The sequence below is a fragment of the Pagrus pagrus genome, assembly GCF_965226575.1.
Source record: "Pagrus pagrus genome assembly, chromosome: 20".
NCBI lineage: Eukaryota > Metazoa > Chordata > Actinopteri > Spariformes > Sparidae > Pagrus > Pagrus pagrus.
Window position 1 is genome coordinate 16,467,741 of NC_140207.1, and position 26,503 is coordinate 16,494,243.

Here is a 26,503-nt window from a genome sequence, read left to right on the forward strand (position 1 = left end):
GGAATTAAATTTGATTAATTTCAGACGGATTTTGAAAATATAAACTATTCATTTTGTTACATAGAACACAAGAGAAGGTTTAAACCTAGCCCAGGGGTAGAGCCTTTGTGTTGAGTCTCCTTTGATATTACTGAAGGCTTTTTATTGAGCTCTTGACATGATAGATAAACCATACAGTGGATTGAATGGCCTTCTTCTGCAGCACCCAGTAAATGCCATTTGCCATTAACAATGCTGCAGTGGGGTACATAAACCATTAATATAACCTTTATGACCATGCGGTCTAACTGAGCATGTCTCCTATACGCGGCTCCTCTTCTGATGGACGTGTTAGCTGAGGCCTCCTCTCAATACCACTAAAAGAAGAATTTAATTGCACCAAACAGATGAGATGACAGACATTAGCTTTTTAAAGGCTGTCGTAAAATGGATGAAAAACATAAGAACCGGTACACCTATCTCCTGCAAACTCAGCCAATAAAAACGGTGTTTCACCGTCGAGGAGAGACAAGCAGCTTGTTGTTTCTATGTGGTCTGACAAAGCTTGCAACTAGTAACAAGGAGTCTGTGACCTGCTGTGTGGGTTTAATTGACAGGACAGGACAGGACAGGACGAGTGCCTCTTCCAGGCCAGGGGTGTGGAGAGGGTGGAGAGCGACGGGCGATCACTCACAAGATGAGTGGGCCCAGTATGGAGACCTGTGGGGTGCCACAGACCCTCGGCCGCTCCAGCAGGGCCTGGCCATTGATCATCACTGGGGGCCTATCGAGGAAGGGATGTGACTAAAGCAGGCATGCGTAGAACAATGGTCCATAGTTTGGCCGACGTGCTTAAGCAGCTGGGCGTCAGTGCCTTTAATAGAAGGGGTAGACTCCCTCTGTATGGTCCACAAAGCATTGTCTGTTTCCCCCCTTGGACAGAAAAGGTGGTTTTCTGTGAGGGGCCGTACCCACTATCATGTGGTGGCTGTTTCCCCCTCAGCCAGCAGTCTCCATCAGCTGAATGGACTCTGTGGCTGACATGGTCTATATGTTTGTGTGTGGATGGAGGGGGGCAAGCTGCGAAGAAAGAAAGCAGCCCATTGAGTCACAAAGCAAGGGGGAGAACACACACAGCATATCACAAGGGAGCATCTGGTAGGAGGAATGTGTACATGATGTCAAATGATAGTCCAAAGATAGGCCTCCCTTCATAAAAACTGGAGAGGGAGATAAAGGGCAGCCCTGACAAGAAGAGTCAAGAGGAAGAGAATCTTGTTTGTGTTGCCTCGTCGAGAGTTTTCTTAATGGGGTTCGTTGGCAACGCAGCGCAACATTGGGGAGGTCTTGCCATCTCGTGACACATGAGTAGGAATGTTTCCATGACCAAGTAAACTGTCTGACTCAAAATGTGTGGTTGGCTAGAGGAACTGACAACACAATAGTTTCCTCCCCTCCCATTCCCTTCAACATCCACACCAAGTATGTCTGTCTGGAAAGATAAAAAGTTTTGAAGAGCATGCGTGCAAATCCACCTTGATCTGTCCCCTGAACGCACACTTACTGTCAGTTAGGCCAAGGCATGTTCAGGCACATGGGAGCTATTAAGAGTCCTGAAAAACACCTGCTGTAATGCTGTGCAGTTGGAACGTGGCTATCAAATCACCACCTGTCCATGCACAGGTAACAGAGAAGACAGGACCTTGTTTCATGAAAGTCTTTAAGGGTACTATATATCTGTAATTAAGTGGCAGGATAACCACGAAGAGGTTACCATTTAGGTTCAAGCCAGTAAGTCAAGAAAAATCCTGTCCTACAGGGACCAATTAAGTATCATTATGTAATTATCACATTACACAGAGATATTTCTGGTGTTGCTGTGTCTATTATTTTTTAGTGCTTTAAACTTTGAACCTCTTAAATAATAGCTTGGGTCTGCCCAGTATCCTCGGCATGACATCTATATTGGATTATTCTGAGCATCATTATTTATATCCAATGCTAACGTTTAATCATTTTCTGCTGCTTTATACTTCCGCTCAACTACATTTTTGTGGCTAATATTGTACTTTTTACTCCACTACAATTCTTTCGATAATTTAGGCTATTAGTTTGCAGATTGAGAGCCAAAACAGATACATATATTTTTAATTAATTAGTTTAATCAGCAATCACATAAAACAAAAACAAAAAAAACACTGATCCCTGATAATGATGTACATGTACAATCCAATGACTGACTTTTGAGACCAATCAGAAGTAAAATCTGAGCCTGGGCACATGCAATGCCACATAAGGATTTCTATGTAGTTTGATCAAGTTGCTTGGTTTTTAAATTGCCTTACAGTTTGCTGTATGTCTCACTGCACATCACGTTAAGATTAATTAGCTTGTAGAAAATATTTCATCGGAGGAAAAGAAGTGTCACTGTTCCTAAACTCTTGCAAAACATGGCTGAGCTCCCAGCCACCCAGCCACAGAGCTTCATACAGCCCGACCAGAAGCGGGAAATAGAGGATCAAGCAGCCATTTATCATGCACTTGTCAGATCTTGACCTCCTTACCACTAGCAGGCAGATGTTGACCGGCATTCATACGCCCTATTTGTCTGTGCATTCAGAGTAAGCCAGGGCCACCAACCAGTTTGTATATAGACATGCACACACACATGCACACACCCAGAACACACAAAATCTGTATGTCGGTGGGGACAGAGCCTGGGTAGGGTAGAGCAAATGGTGGTTGTGGGCAAGTCACGGGGGAACACTCACCTCAGCTCTGAAATCCCTTGCTGCTTGACCTTTCCACCGCCACTTCTAGTCTCTCTCTCTCTCTCTCTCTCTCTCCCTTGGGGTCTGGTGGACGGAGGAGATCTTCCCAAGGGGGTCCTCCTTTCAGCCACCTGACTATTACCTGTGGACCCAGCTGTCACAGTTAGCTACCTGCAGAGGGGAGATACAGCACACACACACACACATTAACGCACATATGAGCACACACTCTGGCGGTGACACCCCGAGGGAGCGCTGTGGCGGGGGGGGGAATGAAACTACCAGGGGACCCAGCAGCTCTGGGGAAAGAGAGCATGCCATCAGTCAGGAGCCGGCCATGTGCTGGCTGTGACACGAGCAAGATAGCTGTATACAGCAAACAATTTATGTCTTGGAGTGATACATGTGGGAATACTTTGCCAGTAATGAACAATGAATATGAGCTGCAAGGAGATATTTATAGAAAGTGAAGTCAATTGTTGTTTTTTCAGATAAATTACAGTTAATATACATAGAAACAGAGGCTAACAGTAGTTGCACATAGCTGAATAAGGTTATCTGGTCGTGATAAGTACGATTAATTAAGCAAAACAGCTGATGACTGGCAATAAAGATGTTGCATATTAAGTGATATATGATATCTGTCAGAGTTTGGTTTGTTTGATAACATCATATGTACGGAAAATGTATGAAATAAACAGATGACACAGAAATGGTAACATATGAACGGGACAATTTTAATAAATTCAGTCACCTTTTTGCAAAAGCAAAGGCTGGTAATGACTTAAAGGGTAACTCCACCAACTTCACATACTAAAGTGTGTTTCATGTCTTGACTCGAATGTGAAAAAAGTAGTGTAAAACCTTTTGTGTCTACAGAAGAAACTGCATATAATCTAATAAATTGCCCCCAGTGATGTCACCCAGTGGCTAATTTGCATTGTGGGTAATGTATGCACCAGGTTTTAAAAGGAAGAAGAATCTGTGGAATAAAAACCTGGCGACATCACTGGCTGCAATTTATCAGATTACAAGGAGCCACAAAAGGTTTTATAATATTTCTTTCACGTATGCAGTAGTACTCCAAACACCTATAAACACACTGTGTAAAATGGTGGACTAACCCTTTAATTGATCGTCAATATCATCATAATTAAATTGAAATCTAACATTTAGAGAATGGCTATTCACTTATGCAGGTCATCTGTGAAACAAGAAGGCAACGCTGATGACAAAGGCTTTAGCAAAATTTGGTAAATGAGCCACAGGTTGGTCTTGAAACAATCAGCCCACCCTCACCCCTATCCTATCCATCATCGTCAATGCTCCACATGTTGTCCTAAAGCATGAGCATCAAGAGACAATTTCTTGGCAGATAATTTAATAATATGTGCCTGCACCCTTTGTGCTTTGACTCTATTATCTTGTTTAGTTAAACAAACCTTCATCACCTTATATAGTCTGACAACAAGGGCTCTGCGAGCATCTCTGCAGCTTCTCTTCCCTTCAACCCCCACCCTAAAAAGATGTGACACAGGGCACGTGAGAGCTGTAGGGTCATAAGAAAAGCCCAAGTGAATCATTAGCTTGGTTTGGTGCCAGCCAGGGCTAACTCATTAGCTACGTCAATGATCTGCCCTCCAGACAGAATCTCCTCTATTTTAAATACATCGGAAATTCACCATGCAGCAAGGTTTTTAAATGATAATTGCATTTCATGGCTTGCTATAACCTCACCAGGCAGTTCTGGCCGTAGTCCTGCTGAGCGACACTCGGCCTGGGTGTAGCAAAGTGGCAGTTGCGGTCTTTTGTCCCAGCTTGTTACGCCCCCGATGTGCCGGCTATTGCTATCAAGGGAAGTCAGACGTCCTAGGGCCACTGTAACTTTATTAAGCACAATGCCAACCCTATGTAGCGCCCAAAACAGGGCAGGAGGGAGGTGAGGTGGACAAAGCAGACCATTGTGGGTGAGGTTGGAGGACTGGTGTGGAGAACCACATGCTCCTTTCCCACACTTATCAGTTGGGGCCAGCATCCGAAAATAACAGCTGATGGATAATAACAGCAAGAGACAGCGGGAATGAACAGTTTTGATAAAGAGAGCATGCCACTGTTTTGTGTATTTAAATCTCACATTACTCAAATAAAATGCTCTATTACTTGCATTCTTTTGAACTGACTCATCATTTTTCGGAGACTCATCACACATTAGGGTGAGTGTATAGAGTCGCTTATTTTTATGTTTGATAAAAACCTAATTGGCAGAATAAATGTTGGCATTATAAGTTTTAAACCATGGATATGTTGCAAATTTGCGTTTTTCTTTATGTGCAGTTTTCAGTGTTGTGTTGTGACAATGCTGTGCTTATAGTGTGGTTAGTTTTAGCCACAAAAAACACTTTAGATAGAAAAAGATCATGTTTTGGCAGACATGGCTTGAAAATATCCCAACATTTTGTTTTGTTTTTGCAAGTTGTCCCATGTCTCATTAAAAATACCCAGTGGTTCTGCACTTGTAAATGTTGGAAACACCGTCTTTAACAGTGGTCTCTCCCTTGGCAGCCTTGTTGAAAGCATATTGTAGAACTGTTGATATGACACATATGCAGAAACGTACAATACTGATATATTTTACTCTGGTGACTGGGCTGTTTGATAATACCAAATGCCACTTCTTTTTTTGATTTTGAGCTCAGTCCTTCAAAGTCCTAATTGAGACGGGCAGTGCATGTGGCTACATGATAACTCAATAATTAATTATTTTCCAAATGATTCCATCTGCTGTAACATAATATTCAACTGTGTAATTTGTTTAAATATTTAAATATGTACTTTTTGTCACACAAATGTATTTTTAAGGGGTGAATAATTCTGAAAAATAGGCTGTATATCTCAATAACTAAGACTTTTATTCTTTAGAAGTTGTGGTCATTTATAAAAAGAACTGTCATAAAATAATCCAGGTACAATACATAGCAATGAGACTATCTAATGAACCAGATTAAAACAATTTTTCACATCTGTTTGATTCAAAACCAGAAAAATAGTAATGGAGAGACACAAGTGAAAAACAGCTGAAAATTCTGTACAACAACAGGTAAATCTATCACACTTTGCTCACTACATGCTGTACATTTAGGCATCAGTTTGGTTTTAAATGCATTATGTTAAAGAAGTCTGATATTTTTTTTTACATTTGCACAGACAGAACTTTGCAAGTGAACAGTGTCTTCTCCCGGAGCTGAAAGGTTGTACCCTGGTGCAAAGCACTGACCAGCGGGGTCTCTAGACAGCGGAGGAGCGGGAGACGCAGAAAACAATCTTCTGCTTGTTTCTGCTTTACCTCTTCTGACATGGCCTGACCCCTCCATCGATCTCCTCTCCGCACAATGGGCTTCCTCCTGAAGAGCAGACTGTGTGTGTGTGTGTGTGTGTGTGTCTGTGAGTGGTTTTTTTGCGTAAGTGTGTGTGTGTCCTCTTTCCTGACAACATATTTTGTTCTAACCAACATGCCCAGAACTCTCCAGGACAAGTCTCGAAGGTGTTTTCCAGAGAGGCTGATTCTGGTGTTCATGAAAACGTCGCTACAGTGTGCAAGTTGTACTGACATGCTGATATACTTTTTATACTGTAACTGCATATGGAAAATGGTGCAACACATGAGGCATTTCTCTATTTTTAACATATTCGGCTGATTTTCTCAATTCCAGTGATCAGTTGTTATCACCTGTGTTTTTCTTCTGTGGTTTTCAGGAACATTTACCAGCAGAGAGAGCTGGTTTGTGTTTATGCTTGTCAACATCAATGACAGAAAAGCGAGTTGAATCATCTCGCCACACACACACATGCTCACGCACATGCTCACACAGGCTGGTGCGCACACAAACGCTGCCCACTCGTCTTATCTTACACTGCTTGTTAGAAGTAAATACAGTACAGTGAGTAAACCAGGACCCCTGCCAAAAACAAGGGGAAAAAAAATCAAGAGGAAGAGAGGAAGAAAATAAAATGCAATTGAGAGAAAGACAGAGAGAGAGAGAGCGAGGAGAAAGGGATGGAGAGGGAGCTGTTTGGGCCCAGAAAGTGACTTGAGATAAAAATAACTAGTCACACGACACAGAGCAGATCTGGGCGCTGTTTCTCTTGCCCCGGGGCTCGGCCTGCCCAGCCACCACTGCGAGAGAGAGAGAGAGAGGGGAGGGTGAAAGAGAGGATGATGGCAAAAAAAATGAGAGAGGGTTTGGGGGATGGATGGATGGATGGATGGATGAGGGACTGGATAGAGTGAACAGGGGAGAAGGTGGTGTTAAGGGCCAAAAAATCTGTAAAGCTCACAGTGGGAGGTGGAAGAGGGGAAAATTTACAGAAGGGAATGATTGGAGTGAGTGGGGATTGGGGGACAGAAAGAAGGAATGATAGGGACATGAAGGGTGTATAAAAGAAAGAAAGAAAGAAAGAAAGAAAGAAAGAAAGAAATACAGAAATACAGAAAGACAGAAAGGAGAAGTAGTGTTTGATGTATGGGCTCTTGCTTACTATTGTGAGTCCCCCTGAATGTGCTGCAGGCAAAACAAAAATCTTTTGTGATTAATTGGAAAAAAGTGGACTATTATGAACTGACTGCACAAAAGCCAGTGCATACAGTAATATAAATACTAAATGAGCACCACACAATGCGATGCAAATAGCTGGCAAGGGAGTGAAAAACAAGGTAGGAGTGTTCAAAGCTCTTAATATGTATTCAACCAAATTAATGCATGATGTATGGCTCTTTCCCTCTCTTTGGGAGGGAGTCTTGTATTTTTTTCTAGTGCGTTGATAACAAGCATAACATGGTGATGTCCGTGGGTCAGCTTCTGTTCAACAATTAAGACCAAATTCTGGCTTGTAGGAACTTATTTTTACAAACTGACAAATATTGGTAATCAACGCTGTGTATTAAAACACTTTTAAAGTGAATTTATTTATAGAGTTTATAGAGTAACTACTAGAACAGGCGTCCATGCTTCAATGTGCATTGTATTCCCCCTCTGCCTGAGACGCTCTGTTCTAACTCCTGTCTCTATAAGGCCCCCTTTCGAATAACCAGTCAACTCTGATTGGTCAGCTCACACACGCCTGAGCCAGCACTGCTCACACTGCTTGTGCCGTCAGGTCGGGTAACTTTCAAGACGTCTTACATGTGCAGGAACCTACATAAAGCACTGAAGGAAAGGACAAAAACGGAAAAAGCATAATAGGTCTCCTTTAATTTTATTGCTTATCCAAGTCGAAAACTGACCCAGCGGTGGGCATTGAGAATAACTATTTTAATTATACAGAAATAACTAATTTTCTCGTTTGCTTATGTAGGCTGTTTAGAGGTATCAGTATTTAATTGAGACTGTTTCATAACCAATTAAAAGTTTTTGAGGTATGTTTAAAACATCTATAAATGACATTTGAAAAACTCTCTTACATCTTTAACAGAAAAAATGTTGTTTTAACATTTGAGACCTCACTGCCAAGCATTCCTGGCCGGTGTATACATTACATACATTTCTTTCTAGGTAAGTATCAGAAGAAGGCAGTTTCTAGTACAACTGCCAAAGTAGATCTGACAATCCCGCCAAATAAAACTCAACCTATCCGCATGGCCAGATACCGCGGGTAAGTGGGAAAATATGCTTTTTGATATTTAAAGTGACCCTTTAAATAAGAGATAATCCTATCTAAATAAACCCCCTGCCATATTCAACATCTCCCAAAGTGCAGTTTCTGGCAGTTGTCTTTGGGAAACATTTTCCCCAGCTAAAGTACTGTAAATCTAGTGAAAATCCAGACGTTGGTAGGAGCTGGCTGTGTCGTCAGCTCTAAGGACATCCCACACAGCCAACCTGATGAATAGTCCAAACACCTCCATCACCGAAGGGGATCCTGTTTTAAAGTCCATGGCTAACAAGCAGCTGGAGCGAAACATCTTCAGTCCCGCCTCTGCAACAACGTAAAACTTTATTTTTCCCCTCTGTCAATGTGCAACTGACTGACAACAGTGTGTTTCCATCCTGGCACCATATGCCCTCCATGCTGCTTAACAACCTCGTCAGTGGAGTCGGCAAAGGACCATAAAAAATAGGCGACCACGGATAACGCCTGATGGCCATTCTTGGCATCAGGAGGGGGGTCCCCTCCTCCTGAAGCAGGGCTAATTAACCAACAGGCTTATCTAATGATACCCCTATCTCTCTCTTTCTGCCTATCCCTCTCTCTCTCAGCCTGGGCCCCCCTTAGACACTTCTCCCTGCACGCTGACATTGTTTTCTATTATTATTCAGGCACTGATGCCTCAGTAAGTAGTAAAAAGCCTGTTGACCATTCAGTGGCCAGTGGAGAGGAGAGCTGGGGCTGCGGATAATTAAAAGTTCCCCAGGTCTCAGACCCTCAGGGGTTAAAAGGAGGGGAGGAACTGGGGGTTTGAGGGGCTGAGACAGGGGCCCTCAGTGGTAGTGATGCACGAGTCTCTCTTCTGGGTAGCAGCACCAGTACAACACATCTGAGTATTAATCTGATTATTGAGAATATACTAAACCGTGTAGTTTAGTTTACGCATTTATAGTTTATGTATTAGAGAAGGAATTTCATAGTTACCATGAGAAGGAAAGAACACTGTGTTTGTATTGACAAAAATGGTCCGATATGCAGGGAATTGTGCAGAAAATTTAAGGACAAAGACATCACAGCCACAGTGAAACAAAACATCGTCATATTCGCATTGAAGATATCCCCAAAACAAAATGAACAAACAAAGCAAAACATTTCAGATCTCATGGATTATCAGTTTTGCACCTGAAACCCTCTGGTTCTCGCCGGCTTTGGGCTAATGTGCGTATCACTTATCTTTTACACCCTGATATTGTTAATCTGGCTGTGGCGCTGACGTGAAAATTAAATATTTTTTGTTTTGGATCTGAATGCTTCTTTCATTTGGACAATAAGCTTTGTTTTTCTTTTTGTATATTTTCCTTTTGTGCTGAAATTACGTGACCTCACAGGTCTATTATCAAGTTAGCTTCATATTTAGATTAGATTAGATTCAGCTTGTGCAGAGAACAGGTACAAAGCCAATTAAAGGATAGTATTATTTACAGATAGGTGCACATTTACACATTGACCGTACATTATGACCACTACTGTTTGTCATTCTCATCTTTTGAACAAAATCCTCAATACATATATTCACTGATCCACCCTGACACACAACACCTCACAGTAAGGCAAGGATTGCGGCCACAGAGCCCCTCTCCTCCGATCGATCAGCTGATTAACGGTCATTACTGATTGGCTCTGAGCTGATTGCATCCCATCATCAAGAAATCTACTCTTGCCCCGAGGCTTGTGTGTGTGTGTGTGTGTGTGTGTGTGTGTGTGTGTGTGTGTGTGTGTGTATGATGTGGGGCTGTCACAGCTCACTCGATTACTGGGGGGTGAGGAGGGGAGTAGAGGGGGAGGGTTTGACCATCACAACACACAGAAATGCACACACCATCCGGGGTCAAAAAGGTGTAAACAGAGGGCCAGAAATCATACTGCATCAACCTCCATTGGACGGCTACTCTTCCAACCCTTTCTCCCTCCCTCCCCTTTTCTTCTCACCCTCCTTCCCCTCCTCCTTTTTTTTTTTGGAGGCAGATTTGAGCTGGGTCAAGCAGAAACGCTAGCCCAGTTTCCGCTGCTATGGCCGATAAGGCATTGTACCTTGGCCCAGTAAACAATGGGATGCCATCTGTCCATTAGTGAGAGCAGAGCGTGAGGAGAGAGAGAGAAAGAGAGAGAGAGAGAGAGGACCCATTAGTGGGTCCATGGTGAGGGCAACTTGAAACACATGAATGGGAGAGCTCTTCAGCGAGGGGTCAAGCAAGTTGGATAATGAAGACTGAGAAACTTTTTTCCATTTAAGTATTTGATGTTTTTAGCTGTGATCCCCCCATATGTTCATTCACAATAAAAACATGAACTGGAATTTTAGAATATGTCTTTTATTTGTCACATTCTTCATGAAGGTCTCAATATAAAAATAATTTCATCAAAATATAATTTTTCAGCATGAATTCAGTCCTAAAATTGTCCCCTAACCCATCCGAAAATAAAAACTCATAACAACCCAACCCTGCGGGCCTCTGAGGCACATTACGCTAAAGGGGTGAACACAAAGATTGCCTGGGGCGATCCGTGTCTGCCTCCGGCGATGACCCCTGAGTCACCACAGCAAAATATCCCCAGAGGGTCCATCATATCTGTAACTAACATTCAAATGGAAAATCAAAGATCCTGCATCACAGTAATCCCAGATTCATCCAAATAAGTCTCACTGTAGTCTAATGAGAGAAATTACCATCAGTCATGTGATTCTTTGTCCTTTGTGATGGAGACATTTCTTATAAGGGACCGGGATCAAAGGCCTTGTGATGTGGGAGTTCATAATGCAAACTGACTGAGTGTGGAAATGAGAAATTACTATATTTTAAACATTTCAGGACTTAAAGAACGTAAAGATAAAGTTACACATCATTTTGTTGACAAATCTAATAAAACTCAATGATTTTTTCCTATAAATTCATATATTTACAGGTTAAAGTGGGTTCATACTTTTTCAGTATTTCCCACGCTTTCAGTGACAGATCTCAGATGTAAGAATCGTGTTTTAACAGCTTTTCCCCATGTTAGGACTCATGTTCAGACCTCGCTCACTGGTCTATCAGTCTTCTTTTCCCCTTTCTCTGTCTCCCTCTGTCTGTACCCTTCCTCTTCTTTTCCATCCACAGACATCTCTGCGTAACTCCTTTTTTTTTTTTGTCACACACACGCAGGGAAGTACTAGAAGTGGTAGCTTCAGAGCTGCTCATCAGAGCGAAGGAGTAACGGGTACAAATGTCTGCTCTTTAGACGACACTGTGCGGTGCAGTCCTGGCACTCCAGGGACACTGCGAAAGTGCAGCAAAAGGAGCTGATCTGAAAACTGTTGTGTGAGACTGTGAGACTTTGAGGGAGCGCAGTGTGTAGATGTGAGTGCGCAAGACATTCGTGCATATGATTGATGTCTCCAAGTGCGTTGATGTAACTGTATGTTTGTGCACACGTGCACACACCTGGACATTTGTGCATGTGCACACATGCTTTAGTGTGCCTCGGACTGACTGTGGGGGGCCGCGCACACATCTCAGTTCCATCCCTTAGGCAAAGAAGTCCTTTCCAGAGTGTTTTCACTAAACAACCTATTTCTCGCTAAGGTTGTAACTCTTCCAAAAAAGTGTTGTTTTCTGCTGCTAAAATCTGACAGGGTGTAGTACATGCTTGAATCATGGCACACCTTGACACGCCAGCAGCTGCAGTGTAGAGGAGCGCACACGCTCAGCTAACGCTTCACACATGGGTAGAGTTTAAGAAAAGGCAAGTGGGCCCGCCAGTTTTCAACTGACTTCATGCGGCCAGAGTTCATTTAACTTTGAATCAAATTTACAACGAGGAAATTTGATTCGAAAATTAGCAAGAGCTTCTAAATTTTGGTAAATTTGCGTCAGAAATAAAATGAAGCGCTGTGTAGAATGTGGCCGAGAAGCCACCAGAACTGCGTGAACTTTATTTTCATCCGTCAGTGTAAAGTAACACAAGTCATGCTAGTTGCTCAAGCAGGATGAGCAGAACTTCAGAGAGAAAAGACAGACAGAGGGAGAAATATGTGTTGAGAGTAAGACTGAAAAAGACAGACTGACAGAGAGACAGAGAGCCTGAGGGTGGATGGGGAAGGAGGGAGGAGGTGGAGGGCTACCTGCTGCGAAACTTCAAAGTCCAAGCTGTCACCTACATTATTTGACCTTTCACCTCCCACAAACCCCATCATCATATTATTGTCCCGGTGTGTTGTATGTCTCAACCACTTTCTGGTTAAAAAAAAACGTGCTTTTGAGGAAAATGAAATTTTATGAAAGAAGGAGAGGACGGGAAGAGGACAGAATTTGGGATCTGACGGTGTGTCTCATCTCTCTCGGTCTGGCCTCCTCTTTTGCTCTATTTTCCCTCCCTCAATCTCCTTCTATCTATCTTCTCGTGACGGTGGTAAAGAGAAGATGCCTTAAAATGATTAGAGTTAAATAAACGGTGGTGGGGCCTCAGGGCCCGGAGGCAGAGCTGATGTGAAATCAGATGCTATCAGCCAGGTGAAGCTCGGCTCACCTGGCTCCGCAGCAACAACATGAATAACTGCCATGCACGCTGCTAAATTATCAGGATTTACATACATTTCTTCTTAAAAATGGGAACAGGGACGGGGCAACGCAGAAAGCATGAGAAAAAACAAGGAGGCAGTTTGACTTACTTTCATCTTGCTTAGAGCCTAACCTCCCAGTACGACACACATACCCTGACAGAGAGAAAAAAATACACTATCAGCGCTGATCTGATCAAGTTTTCAGCCGCCTTATCAGTGCAAACAATATGCGGATGGATTAACATAATTGAAAATGATCAATCCGCTGCAAAACTCTATTATTCTCAAGCTCAGTTGGCCGTAGAGATACACAGATTTCTGATAATGGAGCAACAAAAGCCACGCAGGCTGATGGGTTGCAGAGTCATTCAAACCTTTGGGTACATTAATATACAGAAAAGGCAACTGCAGTCCTCCCATGTCAATTGCAAGCAGGTAGACTTATAAGATGAAATTTAAACGTTCTGTAAAAAATAAACACACACTGAAACATATAATTGCTCAAAACAACTCACACACACACCGTTCAAAATACGTCAGCACCTTTAAAATCCTTCAAAACCACAGAAGTTGTTCTGTTAGGGCTTCTGTTTAATCACAGTTTTTGTAAGAAAGGTAATCACTGATGATGTCTGACGCTGTGCCTGGGTTGTCATATATCTACTTTGTGTGTGTGTGTGTGTGTGTGTGTGTGTGTCTTTGTGTATGTCTGAGGTCATGCCTGGATGGCTATCTATCTTTTTGTGTTACAGCGCCTTAGGGGAGATACTGAAATCTGATAAGCTGAGCAGGAGCGTAAATACCTGGCTACTTTAACATCACTGCAAAGAGGACACACCTTGCTGTGTGTGTGTGTGTGTGTGTGTGTGTGTGTGTGCGCTAATCTGTATAATTTCCTGTGTCAGTAGCACTTTGCACTAAAATTGGATGCATGCATGTTTCTTGAGCGCACACTGCGACTTGACTTTATCCTTTAACTGCCGTCCTTTGTTCAGTGGGTGATACTCATCAGCGATCCCATAAACAGCATACCTGCTACAAACAGTGAGTGCACAGCACCCCTCTGCTATCATATCAGTTACGCCTCATTACCATATAGTTTGGTTTTGTGTTCGTGATAATGGACGCACACAGCTAGCGTTCAACGCAAGGCAACATCTTTGCTGGATTGGCTTTTTAGCATTGTTTCTATCTGTTAGAAATCTGAAGGATAGAAATGCCAACGCAAACGCTATTTTTTTTCTGTTTTCATATGGAGCATTGTTGAGACAAAAACAGCACGAATAATGCATGGTGACATATGAATATGTGTGAAAGTTGGCCTGCGAGGTGTTTAGCCAGTTTTGTGAGATACTTTGTTGTTACGCATGCCTTCTTTATGTCACACAGCTAGTATGCTACCATGCTAGTTAACATGTTAGCTAAATAGGTTGTTGAACTTTTCACCTCAATGTATAAATGTGTAAATGTCTAAAAATATATATATATAGAGCTGAACATTCATCAATCGGTTAGCTTATTTGCTAATTTGCTAATGTTAATTAAACCAAAGTCTGCCGCAAGAGCATCAAGGAACTGGAGGCAAAAAACATTGTTGGAGGTTCTCATAGGAATAAATTGACTTGGAGATCTGTTGCTGTACCCTATTTGAATCCTAATCGAACTGAACATGGACACAGGCTGGATTCAAAGTATATATTCTATTTTTGACATACTATTTTTGCTATTTTGCTTTCACATTTGACGGTCAAGCTTGCATAACACTTTGCATTTTAGATTTGCTGGGTCACCAGGTCACCAAAACATCTGCCCTGCTGGAGTGACTGAATTCCTTAAATCTTACATAATCTAATATGTTTGTGTTTGTCTCTGCATTTATCTTTTGGAAAACAGAAACAAAGTATAGTCCGTGATTAAGTTTCGTGACCCTTCTCGAGCCTCTTTGTGCTTCACTGAGGAGTGCAGGAGAGCCTGGTGTCTTAGTAAAACAAACATGTGGCCGAGGGTTACGAGCATGAAACCACACTATAGTGGCTTGTTGCATTTAGGTGGCAGCGAATGAGAAATGCTCATTATTCTTTTTTCAACAACTCTCCGCCTTGGCGAAGACACTTCCAACTCCACACCGCTCCAGCAGATCTGTTCAGTGGTGAATAGGGCATGACTGGTTATACTGGGCTGCTCTCCAGTGGGAGTTGGAGTGTAATCTTTCCAAAGGCTATTGCTATGAATGAAATAATAATTAAAAAATCTTAGTCAGTTTTGCAGCTTATATAAAAAAAGCTATTCATTGCTGACAATACAAAGTACACTGGTATTTCATTCCTCTATTTTTTTTAACTATGGGTGCAGGCTGTTTCTGCAGACCTGCAAGACACATGCACATACATCTGGCTGTGTGCATGACGGTGTGTATGTGAGTCTGATTGTGTGTCCGGGAAGTCAAATCCAGTGCTTTTTGTTTATCCCCTGCTAAGTGTCTAAATCCAGGGGAGCAGGCTCGGGCAGGCTCTTAAGACAGAGACCTTTCTCATTCAATCATCATTGGCTGCTTTGATGTGTGACCCCTGCTCCTCGTGCTGGAAGAGGAGAAATCAGACAATCTTACTGTGTGTCACATATAACAGGGTTTCTGTAAATCCTTCAAAAGTCTTAAAAAGCTTAAAATGTGATTCTGACAGATCTTAAAAACTGATTGGATCATGGCATTAATTTTACATCAATAACTTCAGTCTTGCTTTAAGATGTGTTTTGGGAATAAAAAATTGCATTGATCATGCAGTAACTGTACTACAAAATAAACATGGAGCCAATAACCACTAATGCAAACTGTGCAGCCTGGCCAGAACTTACACCCGCGTCAAGATGTGGTGTGTGGGCTAACATGGCATTATCAAAAACAGCTACTTCAAGAACTAATACATTTAAATTGTTTCTGTAACGTGACTTTCATCTGATATGGTTAAATGCACAATATGTAATTTCTGCCGCTAAATCTGGAAGAATAAACACCCGAAGTTACACTGGATTCTGCTCTGATCCGGAGCGGTTCACTGTTAAAAAGTAGAATAATCTTCACTCCTGTTTATTAACCTGACTGCAGCAGTAATTCACTGCAGTGCTTTACTTCATCAACATTACTTTACAGACTGGAGAGGTGAAAAAAAAGAGAGAGAACTGGAGTCTATGGTGAGTGCTGAGTTCAGTGATTGACACGATTTAAAACACACAGACACACACACACACACACACCCTCGGTGTGTACCATTGCTTGTTAGCTTACGCCTAATGTACAGTAAAGTACTCTGGCTGTTTGGGGTTAATTAACACAATTAACACACCTACAAAAACACAAATGCTCGTGCGTCGAACTCTCTTTGCTGGTGGTGAACACAGCATTGAACAACCAACATTGCTGATGAAAATCTATCTGACGTGACTCGGGCACAAATGTTAATGGAAGAAGTAATGTTTAATTTGATTCATGTTACGTTTAGTTTCAATCGCAGACTTCCTTCCTTATTCTTTGACTATCTGGGAAGCATAGCAACAAGCGACCAAATGAAACTGTTAACTCATGGTTTTAACATTGATAGAAACATTTAGGATAATATAGTAAGTATTTTAATACAGAATTCTTACATATTATGTCTTTAGGTGCAAATTCAACAACATCTAGCTTCTTCTTGTGTACACAGGCACTGATTAATCTCTTGTTCAATGTGAATAAACTCATTTACAAAGAAATTCTGGGAGATTTTGCCCTCCTTTTTTCTAGTGATACAGGTCTTAAACTACTTTCACAGTTTAACATTTTACTTGTTGAAACCTGCAGAAACCCTGTGTGCACAAAAAAAGACACATCCATGCACATATATGCAAATATTCATTGACCGCTTATACTCATATATACAAGCGCATGCTTGTACTGTCCCATGGATGCATGAGTAAGTAATCACACATGTATACACACACACATGGCTCTTCCTGGCATACTCTTTTACAATAAATCCTGTTTTTTATATCTTTAGTCAGATGGTTTATCAGCCTGGGAATCATCTGGGTTGTTAATTGTTTTGAATCACACTCACAAAACGTTAGTCAAATGAGTGCATGAGACGCAACTTCTGGTTTAAATCACCTTCAAACCATTTAGATGCAAAACTCTTATTTTTAACAGCCAAAAGATGATGAGCTAAACCTTCACTGAAAAGTGCCTCAGCTGCACCTTTGACTCTGTGTCAGTTAGAATCAACTCTAACTGCGTTTTGCTCGTGTCTTAATGGCTCTCTCTACAATCCAGTTTTACCTGGTTCTCTGACCTCTTTCAGGTCAAAAAGTCAAACCGACTGCTGCATGAAAAAAACAGGAATTATCCTCTAAACCCTCTGCAAGACTCTTTCAAAGCTGCAGTCATCAGTGTCTATCCACCAACTAAATACTTCTATTCTTCTCTAAGACACGTAGATGCAGATTGGGTTTGGAGACATTAACTTAGTGCTGAGAAGGAGGATTTGCGTGTTGTGTGTGTGTGTGTTGGGGGGTGGGGATGGGGGGAATCTCCACCTCTATGTGTTTCTTTCTTCTCTACGTGACTAAGGCAGATGGGACCAGAGTATTACTGCAGCACTTGAGCGTGCGATGATGCTGATCCACTCAGAATGTGAACTCGACCTGCACCTTTCACACCCAAAAGCAGCGTCCTCCCCTTTCGAGCCTATCCCATGACACATTTGCACGCTAAAGCCGTGCCATAATCTACCTTGGCGCTGTCTTAGACAACAGCGATGTCTAAGAGCGTTTTGTGCCCTCAACCCCTCCCGTCATCAACTTTGTCATCTTTTTTCAGTTGACAGCTTTGAAAGTGTCTACCTCATCACCCACCCGCCCCTCTGCCAAACTCGTCCCGGTCCGTTCTGGTCACGTGCGTGCCAAGTGTGCCTCTCCTTGCCGTTGCAGGCTGTGCCTTTGTATCGGCATTACTGAGGATTTAGGAAAGAAGTCGGGGATGCCAGCGCACTTGATGTTGTTACGGAAACACATGTGGATAGTCCATGTGGCACAGAGACACCGCTGACTTTTGTTTACATCTCCGCAGATGCCGTGAGGAACAATGAGGATGTATTAAAGCCACATTGTCAATACATGCGAATGTCTGGCATGAATCGGGGAGGATATTTTCAATACTTACTTTGTGTTTGCTTTTTACCCCCTCATCTATTTTTTTTTTTTTTTTAATGATTCCCATGTCTGGCCCCACATAAAGCACTGGAACTACTTTTCTGTTGAAAACCTTAACTGCACAGTACTATTTAAGGGCATTTAGTGGTTTGTGGCAACTGACTCTAAATTGCAAAAACATTTGCACGGCAATACTCCCTCGCCTCGGAAAGTAGTTTCTAGATCAGGGTTTTATTGTGTTTGTTGATGACTGCCGTCTTTTTATGTGTTTTGCTCCATTGCTTCTCTCCCTGTCCATTTTGGAGGAAAAAACAAAGGGAGGGAAGAAAAAAACATTCCACTTGTTAATTCGCTGATCTCACCAGCAATCGATTGGGATGCGTTTGTCACTGTTACGGCAGATTGAATGGCCCAAAAAAGAACATGGAGGCAGTAAAAGCAAGGAGAGTTTAATCTGAAGTTGTGAATGACAATATTGATTTGCCTTTTCTGTTTTGACAGGCAGGATAGCGGCTCAGAATCAGAGGTAATGGTGACTATAACTGTCACAACATGCTGTTTTCTTGTCTCTCCTCCTTTTGTCTTTCACTCTTTTCCACGTCTGCGTCTGTATCTGCTTTTCCTTCCGTCTTTGGATTGATATATTTTAGATAGCACATTTATTCTTGTCCAGACAAGAGTGTATGTCAAGGACAGGAAACCGTTTAATATCCTGTGTCATACGTGGAGGAAAATGCCAATAAAATTCTGTTTAACAACAATTTATCAATCTTAAATTAGAGTGTAATGATAGTGAGTGTACCTATATAAAGTAGCAGCTACTGAAAGTCTACTGTTGATTTCCTGGCATGTCTTACAGTAGATCTAATGCAAATTTATCACAACAATCAATAAACATTAAATGTTACCCAAGTCTACGTTTACAGACATTAACTTTCATTCTAAAGCACCCGAGTGTTGAAGCAGAGCGGAGCTCCGTGCAGCCTGCCGCACCAGAAGGAAGCTCATCTCTGTGAGTGAGAGTGGAGGTATTTGCCTTTAGAGGGCCTTGTGGACACATTAAGGCCTATTTGCATGTCCATAACGCCAACAGAGAAGCCCATCTCTGCACTTAGGCTCAGTGGAGCCGTAGTTTTAAATATTGCAGGGAAGCAGAGCATTGAAAGCTGCCTGACTCTTTTACAGAAGAAGTAATGAGTCCCCATGATAGCTTGTTTTGGATGATTTAAGGCACTATATTAACCGTCTGCATGAGGGTTTTTTTCTAATTCTTCTCTTGAAAGGCTCTGATGGTGATATGTATGTATATGTACGTATGTGTGTGTGTATGTATACTGTGTATATATATATATATATATATATATATGTATATATATATATATATAGAGAGAGAGAGGGAGAGAGAAATTAAAATTTTACAAAATTAACAAATGTTGACAAGAACACTAACACTACACTAACTTGTGATACTCTTACCTGATCTCCGTGTGGAATCTCTGTTTACACAAATATGCAAAATGACGGCCTTTCTTGACCGTTCCCTGAGCCCCACCCCTGTCGCTTTTAAGAAAAATGTTACCTTTTTTCCCTTTTGTCCTTACCACCACAATTAAGGGCCACGGCTCTGAATAACAAAACAGGGGCCCCTCCTTGCAAGGTAGCCTTAGGTTATGTTTACACTCCGGGACATCAAAGGCATTGCTGAACTTTTCCAAGCCCCTCCTGCTCAGGTAGTAATCCCAAAGTATAATCTCTTTAAAAACTGTAAAACCCATTAGAGTGACACCATCTAAATCCTCACAGAAAAAGGGAGAGAGCGAGAGAGCGGGAGCGGGAAAGTGAACTTTTGCGGGGCCTCCAAAATTGTGACAGACGCCTGTCAAGTGGATTTATAAACGCGGCGGGGAAGGAGAAGGATTGCATGTTTACTCTCAAAATTTCCTGGGATATATTCGCAATAATCGGCCAGATGGATGGTTGCTTCCTGAGCAAACATGCTATAGGTGGTTTAAACAACATAATGTGTGTTTACAGAAGAGATGTAATGGTGTTAATTTGGCCTAACTGACTCTAAAACAACAGCCAAGCCAGTAAAACAAACAAATCTCCTTAGCTGCCCTGCCTTTAGGGGGATTTAAAAACATAATTCAAACTCAAATAAATATTGTTAAACGTTTGCCACCATCTCATGCATTTGGGCTAGGAGTAACTGCTTCTTTAATCTTATTAGTTAAGTGATTATCTTTGCTATCTTAACACATTCCACTAACTATTTTTTTTTTTATGGTGTGTAAGAGAGAGAGAGATGTTACAGAGTGTCCATAACATTTCCTGGCAGTTTCATCAGTTTGCACATGGTGGCTGGGAGGTGACACTCGAAGCTTCTTGTCTTCCTCCTCTCCGTGTTATTCCTTTCTCCTTCACCTCTCCGTTTCACTTTTTCCCCTCCCTTCCCTCCCCCCGTCTTACTCGCACATGCACTCCAGCCCACCTTTACCACACACTACAGCTTACACACAAATATACACGCACATATACTCCGCACACACACGCAGACACTGTCCAATCATCCACTCCACATGCAGCGAGCAACTTTCTAAAAGCCATAAATCCCGGGGTGAAGAAATATTCCATTTCTACAGCCCCTTGCTGTGCACCGTCCCCTGGCCCGGGCTCTGCCATGCCATATCACAATCAATTCCATAAGCTAAACTGGGGTGCAAGGTGCTGTATGAAGGTCAGACAACCCACTTTGACTGCCATCTGAGCGTGAAGCACTTACCCTCCACACCATGTCCAAACCGGCTGCCAAGCGAAACCTTAATATACCACCTTCCAGCACTGTAACTCTCCCCTAGAGTTCACCCAACACAGGTCTCTGAATGCCAGATACTGAAAGCAGATACATTTAAGTATTGATTTTTATTTTGTGTATCATTAAATTTGACCTTTTTTAGTGCCAAACAATTACAGGATCCAGCAGAATTTTTATTCATCAGGGTGAAAGCGCCTCACACCACGGCAGACTAATGAAATGATTTTAGGTGGGTTAGCCGCTGCTTAAGGCAGGGTGACCCACCCCATTTATTCAATCGTAAGGGAAAGTCTGGGATACATTATTGCCTTTAGATGGGGAATTAATTTACAAAAGACATTGTTGAATAATAAATGACTAGAAAATTATATTTTATTGCAGGGTTTTCAAACTTTTTATGTTGCTGTGGTCAAGAGGGAAAACTCAACAGATCAGAAGTGTGCTGTTTTGACCAGCTGATTACAGCATCTGGCGAAAGGTCCCTGCTGGCCTGAGACACACATTTTTTTCCCGGTTTTATTTTCCCTCCTCATTTTTGCCGTCTTACCACTGCACAGCTCTTATCTATCTTTCTCTCTTTTTGCTCTTTTCCTTTGAACCCTCAACCTTTCCACCCATCTGTTCTCCCTACCTGTCTGCATCTGTTTCCTACCAGCCCTTGTTGCCCTGCAAAGCACAACTGTACGCGCTGAAGAGAAGCACCGTTTACCTCCATGTTCTTGATTAAACCGGGCAACAGAGAGAGAGACGGAGAGCATTTTATTTAATGAGCGTGACGAACGCAAAGGTGTTCTCGTAAATCATCACATGGTTTACAAACTCAATAAGTAAGGGCTTCCTGCCTCAGCCAGGCAGGCCAAGCGCACACCTAAATTATTAACGAAGCTGGGGGCCCCCAGAGGCACAACTTTGATGATGTTATAAACAGGGGAGAGGACAAGGTGCCTTCTCAGCAAAAGATTACAGGACCTCCCACCTCCCCCCCCTCGAATCCCAGACCCCCACACACTCCTAATTACCCACCTCCAATGGTGAGAGGGAGAGATAGAGATGGAGGTGGGGAAGCATCTAAATAAACTTAACACATTCCTTCCCTCCATATTGCTCTGTAAACTAATTGAGACTGTACAGTATGCTGCTGCTTGTGCATGCGTGCGAGCAACCCAAGTTAAACTTTCTGCACTCATATTAATGAATAAAAAATGCATCTGCGTTATTTTTTATTTTTTTTTACAGACCTGTATATATTTGTAAATCATGAATATGCTAATGATGTGTGTGTTCATGCAAATTGCAGTCGGGCAACCATGATGATCGAACTAAGTTCCTCTGCCAGAATTTTTTCTTTTTTTTTTTTCCGCCCCGCATAGGATAAATTTGTCTCTGGGCAATACTCCATTTTTAAATCCAAATTCATCAAGCTTTGATAATAGCTGATGCAGCGTTTCATTCGGTTTAGGTCGGGGGAAAATGGTAGGAGAGGATAGGGAGAGCAGAACTGTAGGTGTAGATAGGAAGGAGGGGGGAACTGTTGGTCAGGAAATAAGCTGACCAAGTTGATGATGAAATGTGAGAGAAGCTGGCCGACTCTGTAGATGAGAGACAGTGGTAGAAATGTAGAGAGAGCGATGATGTAAAACAGAAAGAAACAGATTGCGATTAGGAAAATTAGGAAATCAAAATCAACATGTTAGAAGTCTTGAAGAACACCTTCATATCCAAATTATGGTTGTTTTTGTGTTCCAGAATGTCACAGAAATCCCATCCAACACACAGAAGGACAACAATGTGTGTAAAATTATGTAATAATCTGGTCGGCATCCATTAGTTTCTTGTATTAACCTCCCTAAATAAGGCTACCATCTTTGTAGGCCCAGTTGTACCACGATGTTAGTAAACTCAAAAGCGAGCAGCAACGTCTCTGGTGAGAATGAGATAAAGAGGTATGATTTCCCCAGTGCAAATATGCTCCAAATTAAAAACCAAAAAGAGGTCCCCAGTGCCTTCGCTCTAAATCTGATAGCAAGTCAGATGAATTTGTCATTGAGCAGATAATAATATAACGATTTCAGTATGACTGTTGGCCGTAATAAGACCAATGTAATGTTAATGTTTGTGTAAAGAGCTGTATCTGCTTTGCTGGTTAGTAAGTTGAGACAGTAAAGATACTGGAGAGAAAGAGGGTAGTTGTTGTAAGTTGAATATATCATAACATAACATAACATAACATAACATAATATAATATAATATAACATAACATAACATAACATAACATAACATAACATAACATAACATAACATTATCATTATTCTGAAACACCAATTGTTTGAAACATCTTGTTGGACTGAAAGTCCATTTGTCCAACAGTCTGATCCCAAAAGCTCCAAAGCTCCAAAGGCTCGCTGTTTCCGAGAATACACACTCTCTCTGGAGTTTCTTGCCCTCGATATCTTAGTGTAATTGATGTGCAGGAAAGGACAAAGACAGGTGACATTCGTCAGGTGACCTCCGTCATCTTGGTAACAATAGTGAACACATGGTTAACATTGTGAAATGGTTGCAGTTTGGTTAGGTATAAGAAAAAAAATAGTAAGGTTAAGAAAAGATGGTGCTTTGGGTTACGTCATTTACGTCAGTTAAGTTATGTATGGAGTTACTTGGTGATACTGGGTGTGTGTATTTTCGGAAAAACAGGCTGTTGGACAAATGGGATTTTAGTCAAGTGGGACAGTTTCACGACTATTAAGTTTTCAGGATAATGGGCTGTCGGAACCATGGCGAAGCACCTTATGTGAAACCACATTAGATGGCCGTAGGTTTAAGTTTCACCAAAACCCATTAATCTCCCCAGCTCTGCAGTATATTTAGCATTCCTGCTACTTCACTAAAGAAAGGGGGTTACAGATCCCCAATGTTTGTCCTTCCAAAGGTTAACTATTATTATATCATATATTATATTATTAGGTCCGGGTTCTACATTAATATGGGCTTAAATCAAGATGTGTATTCAGATCTCACTGGAAATGAGAACAACTGTACCTTACATTTAGTTGTTTGTTGGGAAATAACCAACTGAGATGGATGAGTCAAACTAAATCAGAGTACTTGATAACATAATAACTTGACACTGAACGTTGTCGATTCATGAGTGTAAAAGGATCCAAGGGTGGAATTTACCTTTGAGGCAGCAAAGCATCAATCACACTGAAACACAAGCAGATTTCATTGTGCCTTTCAAATGTGCTGAAGTGCTTAATATCAAAAAACAGTTATGGCACATCCCAAAAAACAGGGTGTGTTTAAAGTAATCTTAATTTAATCATTTTAATGGCTCATATTTTCACTCTCGCTCCCGTTTCATCCCTCTCAGTGTTCTGCTCTCTCTCTCTTTTAATGTCCTCTCTCACATGAGCACAAAGTGGTGAGCGTTGGGATGGCAACAAGTGAAAACAGAAACACAACAAGTGTGCACACAAACAAACTGTACAAACATGAGATGCGTCAAAATGACACACGTGCTGGATACAGAACCGGTCTTCCCGACTGTCTCACATGTAACAATTCAAGTCCAGAATCTGGGAGTCAGTTAAGGCTCTTTGCTCAAACACCGTTGCCATTTTCCCTCCTGCGTCCTCCATCTGTGGGAGTCTGGGGCAGCAGTCGTCGCTCGACACAGAGCCATCTGTGAGGGGGATTCTACCACGCACCAAGCGTTTTGAAAACGCACAGAGCGTGCTTTCATACGTTTCCCATCACAGTCAAGCAGAAAATTGAGAAAATCGTGTCAAAGACGAGTGAGCATCCCAACCTCTGGTCTTGAACTGTGGCCGAGTAGGCGCGGCAGCGTTGAGGAGTCATGGTCATACACGCGGTCTGGTCGCTGCATAGCTCTGGAACGCCAAAAAAACACAGACGCCCCAAGGGGGTTTGGTGGCATACGAAAGTCTCTGTCTTTCTGTTCTTCCCTCTCCTTTCTTCTTGAAAATAAGCGTGGCTCTTGCATAATGGCATCAGATCAGATGACTGTCGGTGAAGTAAACATCTCCATCTCTCATGTACTTTGCGTGTTGCCTCGTTTTCATGCCTTCACACTTTTCCGATTTTCTCAGGCCAAATTGTATTCGCTCCATTCCCTCCTGTGGTTTTGTGCTTAAATCGTGATTGAACAATTACGCTTTGTATGTGTACATATGCATGAAAACTTGTGCTATAACAGTTGAGATGTGCGTGCGACCATGTGCCTTCAAAGAAAAAGGCATCTTACATACAAGAAGGTTCCACGTTCATCACTATGGATATGAAGCCAGACAATGCGAGATCGTTTGAGAAAAAAAGGGTTAAATGCTTAAAAGCTCTGTTGTCCTGCATTAACCATTTTGTTTTCTGGGGTGCACGTTACAGAAGTTATGATTAACCCCAAGACATGCGTCCTAAACTCAAGACACACAATCCCACTACAATAAGTCATCTGTTGAATTCCAAAACGAGGCTGATGACACAGACGCTAAAGTATGCACTCTGAGAGGGAAGTGATGTCACCGCTGCCCACTAAAACTGTAGCTGTTCAAATCAAATTAGATCCACGGCGCCCTGGCACATTCAATTACCCCAAATACCACCGAAGACGCTGCCATGATTTCACATCTGCAAGAACAAATGGAGCGCTAACAAAGTCTCTTACACTGAGAGCGAGTCGGGCAAGTCGGCTTCCTGTCTGAACGGGAGCAGCAGACGGTTTTCTTCATCATTGTCTGGGTCTGAACTGCTGTACATGCCATGGATATGATGGTATTGCTTAAAATAACTTGTTTCCTGTGTCGGTTCATGAAAGGGATGGTGCTGGTTACTCTAAATGAAGGGAAATAAACTCATCTTTTCATTGAAAGATAATACAGGCAATAACAGCTGAAACACTGACATTGATTGAACAGACACATAACGCTTCTTGTTCCACTTAACAAATCCACAAAAAGCCAATGACATCAGACAGATAAGTCAAATCCCTCCCTCGATAATCTCTATCTGTTGATGCATTGATCAGTCGTTGTCATTGCGGCTGACTTGGCATCCCAGCAGTGACACTGTGTACCTCGGATAGGTGCGGGGGGCTCCACAGCCATAATTAGCTTGCCATCCAGGGGAAAGTTAATGTTTCTCATGTTGAAGTGAAGCTTATTGGTTTCCTGGACAGGCTGTAATGGATAACCCAATGAGGCCAGCGTGCACCACGCACACACATGCGAACAGCAGCACACAAACGCAAACACAAACACATACGTCCACTCCCCGGGAGGCCTACAGTCAGACAGACAGTGACACACAAATCTATCCCCATTCCCCACATGACAGACCGGCCGGCTGTCTGAGCAGCAGCCTGATCAATAGTCATCAGTGACCTCGTCCACTTGGCCGTCACTTAAACCGAAACTGTAAGACACAAATTCAGCACACAGCACATTTCTGGACCTTTTAAATGTGTGTTTGGTATACAGTACACACAGTTATACATGCACA

General features: G+C 42.1%; 1 protein-coding gene across 1 annotated transcript in view; it reads left to right on the forward strand.

Moving 5' to 3' along the window:
- Positions 1-426: 426 nt before the first annotated feature.
- ofcc1 (orofacial cleft 1 candidate 1) overlaps positions 427-26,503 on the forward strand; it is a gene marked incomplete at both ends in the record, with an annotated part of 192,902 nt that continues 166,825 nt past the window's right edge. Inside the window, 3 exons of the mRNA XM_084341132.1 lie at positions 427-449; positions 597-779; positions 1,623-1,662. Of these exons, the coding sequence (XP_084197258.1) occupies positions 427-449; positions 597-779; positions 1,623-1,662 (246 nt within the window). The remainder of the gene's footprint in view (positions 450-596; positions 780-1,622; positions 1,663-26,503) is intronic.